The 5,211-nt window shown below is 32.5% G+C and overlaps 1 protein-coding gene across 1 annotated transcript; it reads right to left on the reverse strand.

Moving 5' to 3' along the window:
* Window positions 1–3,593: 3,593 nt before the first annotated feature.
* On the reverse strand, window positions 3,594–4,773 carry LOC140827434 (vetispiradiene synthase 2-like). Its single transcript, XM_073190102.1, has 3 exons — window positions 4,660–4,773; window positions 4,190–4,435; window positions 3,594–3,650 (listed from the first exon to the last, which is right to left on the reverse strand). The coding sequence occupies exons 1-3, from the start codon at window positions 4,771–4,773 to the stop codon at window positions 3,594–3,596; spliced, it is 417 nt and encodes a 138-aa protein (XP_073046203.1).
* Between the last annotated feature and the right edge of the window lie 438 nt (window positions 4,774–5,211).

Here is a 5,211-nt window from a genome sequence, read left to right on the forward strand (position 1 = left end):
AAGATCTAGACTCAAGACTTTGTATCTATTTCGATTCCGCAATTATGATGTAATTTTCATTTTGTTGTCATTGTAAAGACAATATTTATTTATGAAAAAGACTGGTGTTTGGCTATTTGCTACGAGGCTTAATTGTTTTCATGTAAATTGATAAACAATGCCCGAAGTCACCGACGCCTCAGTCTCGGGGCGTGACATTTTAGTGATATCAGAGCCGCCATTATTTTTTAAAAAAAAAAAATCGATTGCATGCACATAGATGGCAGTTTTATAATTCCTAGAAACTCTATTCACGCACAAATTGATGCAAGCATGCAAGATTGTGGTTAAATACGTAAAACTACATGTGATCATCATCTTGAATTTTAAAATCTCCGTGTTATTGTTAATGAATGATATCTATTAAATTTTATTCAGTAACTCTATAAACGATTTGAATTTTGTAAATCTCAAAAATTTATTATAGTTAATGTGAATTTTTTTTTTAATTTTTTTTAAAAAAATTATAGCTTCTGAATCTGAAATTTTTGTGATATTATTATTTAACAAATGTAAAAATTTAAATATGAAGATAGAGAGAGCATGAAAAATTTATGAGAGACATGTTTTTGAAATTATTATCTTTGTAATATTAACTACAATATAGTGAAAATTTGTATCGGTGACAAGTGGACGTAACTCTCACATTGAGAATGAATCACTATAAATCTCGTGTGTTCTTCTAGTTATTTCTCTTGCGATTTATTGCTTTCGGGAATTAAGACTGATACTCTCTTCCTAACACAATTTTTTGGTCGGTAAAATATTGGAACGTGCATTGTCCTCTAAATTTATATATCTTTTGATATAGTTTTAAAATTGTTTAAATATCAATCTCATTAATAATAATATGAAAACTAAATTTTATATATTTGTTTTATTTAAACTGAATAATCTGTTACGAACAACTTTAAAAGATTATATATATGTATATTATGTTGCTTCTGTGCTCGATTGCTTCCCGCTTGCTGAGTATTTCACAAAATATTCACTCCTCATACTCCAGCCCAGATAAGAATAAAAAAAACCCATGTTTGTTAGAATATTTTTATTTACCCTGAATTTTGGTGATTGACAAATGACATCATTGAGTTGTTTCACAATCCAACTGTTTATTGTTTGTAATTTCAGATTTTCTGGTCACTTGATCAAGTATGATTGTACAACACTTTAACAACTTCTGCCACAAACTTCAGAGATCATCTGCTTTCTGACAGCAACATTTGTGATTTCATAAGTGTCAACCGCACTTCAAAGTGTTAGATATGAGCAAATCGAGGATGGTATGTTGAACTCAAGACATTTATGTTAAAATATAATAGTCCAATATCCTATCAACTCCATATGATATAGTTTTTCCCGAAGCGTCCAAAGTCAATCAAATTTTAGAGGCTATATGAGCTAAAGCCGGAAAAAGCCAAGGGGACATTAAATGAAATTTATTATAGTGTAAGATGCTGATAGTGAAAAGGTCATTCCGTCAGGAACAAGTACATATGATTGTTGAAAAACAATATCCGACTGTTGAAGAATTTCAACTATAAATATTGTTGGAACATTTCAAGTTTGCAATCTTAATTTTGATGTTAAAAAATTTTTTTATTTTGTTTCTAAAGAATTTACCTAAATGCGTAGAAAGCTACCGAGCTTAAACTGAAGCTATCAAGGCGCAAACTAAAAGTGTCAACTGATTGCCCAAACTGAACCAGTACAACAGATTGTCCAGCTGATAGGTAATTTAGCAGAAAATCTTTAGAAGCTCGGCCAGCTGATGAAGAGCTCAGCTAATGAAGAGCCTAGCAGACGAGTTCAACTGAAGCAGTGAAATCAGTCCAGCTGACGAGCCAACTGATTTCACCAAACCAGTTCAACTGACCAGTTCAGAGCATCAGTTAGAAACAGATCATTTTGCATAACAAGACAAGCTTATCTAATGGAATCCAGCTGTGCACAAAGATATAAAATCAACTGTCTTGTCAAAGGACAATAACGAACGTTGCAGCAGAGCTTAAAGTCGAGACGTTCCAGAATAGCTGTCAAGTAGGACAAAACACAAATATCGAGGAACAAATTCAAACTGCAACGAACATATTCGATGAGTCTTGGTGAACTATCGCATTGCCTCTATATATACAAGATCAAGACCATCAACGAAAACAAGAGAGAGTCTGAAACTCATGAAAGAAAAAAAAAAAAAGGGGGCAAGCTCAACGTGTTATCAGCTTAGATTAGAAGCATAATTCTCTCAGTGTGTAAGAACACTTTCGTGTTGTATTCATAGATCAGTTCTCACACACACAGACACACTCCACCACTCACATATACACAGAGAGATTTGAGCGTATTGATAATATGAGTGAGTCTTGCACAAAGACAATAAACTTGTGTGTGTATTCTTTAACACATAGATGTTAAACAAGTGTTGGCTGAAAGGTATTGCCTTCAGTTTAGACTAGGAGTTCAGTTAGGCAGTAGGGTGAATCCTAAGTTGAGTGGGCTTGTACAAGACATTATATAAATCAAAGTCTTCTAGTGAATTCTACCCGATGTGGTAGAAGGGATGACGTATGATCAATTGAAGTTTCCGAACATCCATAAACATATATTGTGTACTTAACTGTTTAACTATCGTTTTCAAACTTATTTGATCAGTTCGAGCAGTTATCAGTTCAGTTCTCACCATAAATAAACTGATACATGCAAGAACTGATCCTCCTCATTTCAGTTATTCAGTTCACACAAGGAAAAAGGCATTCAAATTAACCAGCTTTCTAAGAATGTAAAAACTGATGAATTAATTCGAGTCTGGTTTTAAACCAAGAGGCAAATACTCGAAATAATCATTCGTCAACTATAAATATGCAGACTCAAGATTGAAAAATCACTTAGTTGAAACATGACTAGAAACTTACATATTTCAAGTTTGCATTCATTCAAGATTTTTTAGCACACTTAGTACACGTACATAAGAACATACCAGATCTTGAAGGATCACTTTGTGTCACCCTACCAACTCAAACCGTTCAGGCTAATGTTTCTTTGTGTGTTGTTGTCTAGTAAACTGAGGATTCTTAAACATCCAAAACTTATAAAGTAATGAATAAGAATTTCGGCAACAAGGAGTTGTAAAACCAAAGACTTTTATCGGATTCTTTTTTTAGTGGAAGAAAGGGTAAGACGTAATAGTGTTTATATCTGAACATCCACAAATTTTGTCTTATTTCCTTTAAGTACTTTACATTCTTGCCTATTCTTTATCCATCTGTTTCTTGTTAATTGTCGTTGGCGTTGAACATATAATTTATCACCATTCAACTCGAATTGTTTTCGCAGTAGTCAAGTGAAGCTAGTCATTCAATGTTGTTCGATTTCCTATTACATTCTCAAAACATCTTCGTCCTCATATAAATATGCATGTCCACAATTAAATTCTTTAGATGATTGATAATAGGTAAAATGTAAATTTCATTTTGTATGTCTGTCTATTCTCAATTTTCTTCTTCTATGTTTTAAAATTTAGTCTTAGTCTCGTATGTATAAAATTTTTGACAATTTTAATCATTTTCATCAAAAATGTTGATTTTGACATTATACATGTGAGAGTCACATCTCTGCCACATCGAAAAACAAGAGCATAATTACACTAAAAGTAAATGTGGTGGACTATGATTAAAATTTGATACATAGATATAGAGGATCAAAACCATAAAAATACAAATACACACTAAAATTTTCATAATATAAATGTGTATAGTTTCAAGGTTTACGCGACAACTTCAAAATATATAACGTACATGGGAGAAATTGATCACTCATTGTTTTAAATTTATTAAAAGATAGCATTCTTGATCAAACATATATATATATATATATATATATATATATATATATATATATATATATATATATATATATATATATATTACAGAAACAAACATCCCCAAAAAAAACTTTAAAAAATAAAACAAATAGATAACATTATTGATCAAACATATATATTACAGAAACAAACATCCCCACAAAAAACTTTAAAAAATAACACAAATAAAAGGATGTTTTTCTTGCAACACTTCATGAGTCGCAGCATGATATAAAATGTCTGAATCTTAAAGGGTTCAACAAACATGGCAACAATGAGGTGTTTTAAAACCTTTTCCGGTTCAGTATATCCATCTTCATAGTTCTTGTATATTACATCTACCATCCTTGCCAAGTTGAGGATTATCAAAAGGACAGCTTTCGAACACAGAAATGGTTTCTTGAAATTCTCATTAATATCCTTCCATGTATCTACAACCATTTCTTCAATCTTATGTATTGACTCTTCCATTGCCACACTATTTTCCTTAATGTAGCAGTCGATGCCGGTGGAATTTTGGCCTCTTCTTTTCTCAATCTACAATAATATGATAATTAAAATAAGTGGTTATGCTCTAAACGGAGTGATGATTATAACACACAGACAGTACATTTGTTTATGAGGGAAAAATTTCTAAAGTATGTATTTGTGATACAATTAAAATAACAACTTATATTAATCGTTTTCACGAATGAAGATATATTTGAAGTAATCAATTCTTACGGATTAGAAAAAATAATGGGAATCATGGTCATTTGTACCTTGTATGAACTTATATCATCGACTAATCTACAAATTTCTTGGCATGCTCTAAGCATCCTTGGCATCATATTTAGCCATTCGAACTCCCTCCCAGTGGCAAAATCCATTCCCATTAATGATCCATTCGAAAAAAGGTGGTAAGTGCAACTAGTTAGAGCATTGCTAAGGTACTAGGAAAATGGTGGCGAATAACCTTCAATAAACCATTTGGTCTCAACATTGTAGCTCCTCACTTGTTCTTTCAACTAAATACCATAGTATCAAAATCCATGTTAATTATATGTTGATTAGATAAGAAGAATTGATCTATTTAGTCATTTTAAATGAAAAAGTCATACTGAATTCATAGGGAAGAAGGTTTCGGTTTTGGGGGTCTGATGGCTTGGCTTGGGCAGGGGTTGGTCCAGGGCTTGGATATGGTACATGTGGGGTCAGGGGAAGAGTTCTATCCATGCTAGGACTTGGCAACCAGGTGCTGCGTGGAGTCCTTGTTGTCAAGGACTCCACCCGAGAGAAAGCCCATGGGGCTGCGCAGGTTTCAGAAGAAGGTG

Source organism: Primulina eburnea, chromosome 3 (assembly GCF_022965805.1).
Source record: "Primulina eburnea isolate SZY01 chromosome 3, ASM2296580v1, whole genome shotgun sequence".
Lineage (NCBI taxonomy): Eukaryota > Viridiplantae > Streptophyta > Magnoliopsida > Lamiales > Gesneriaceae > Primulina > Primulina eburnea.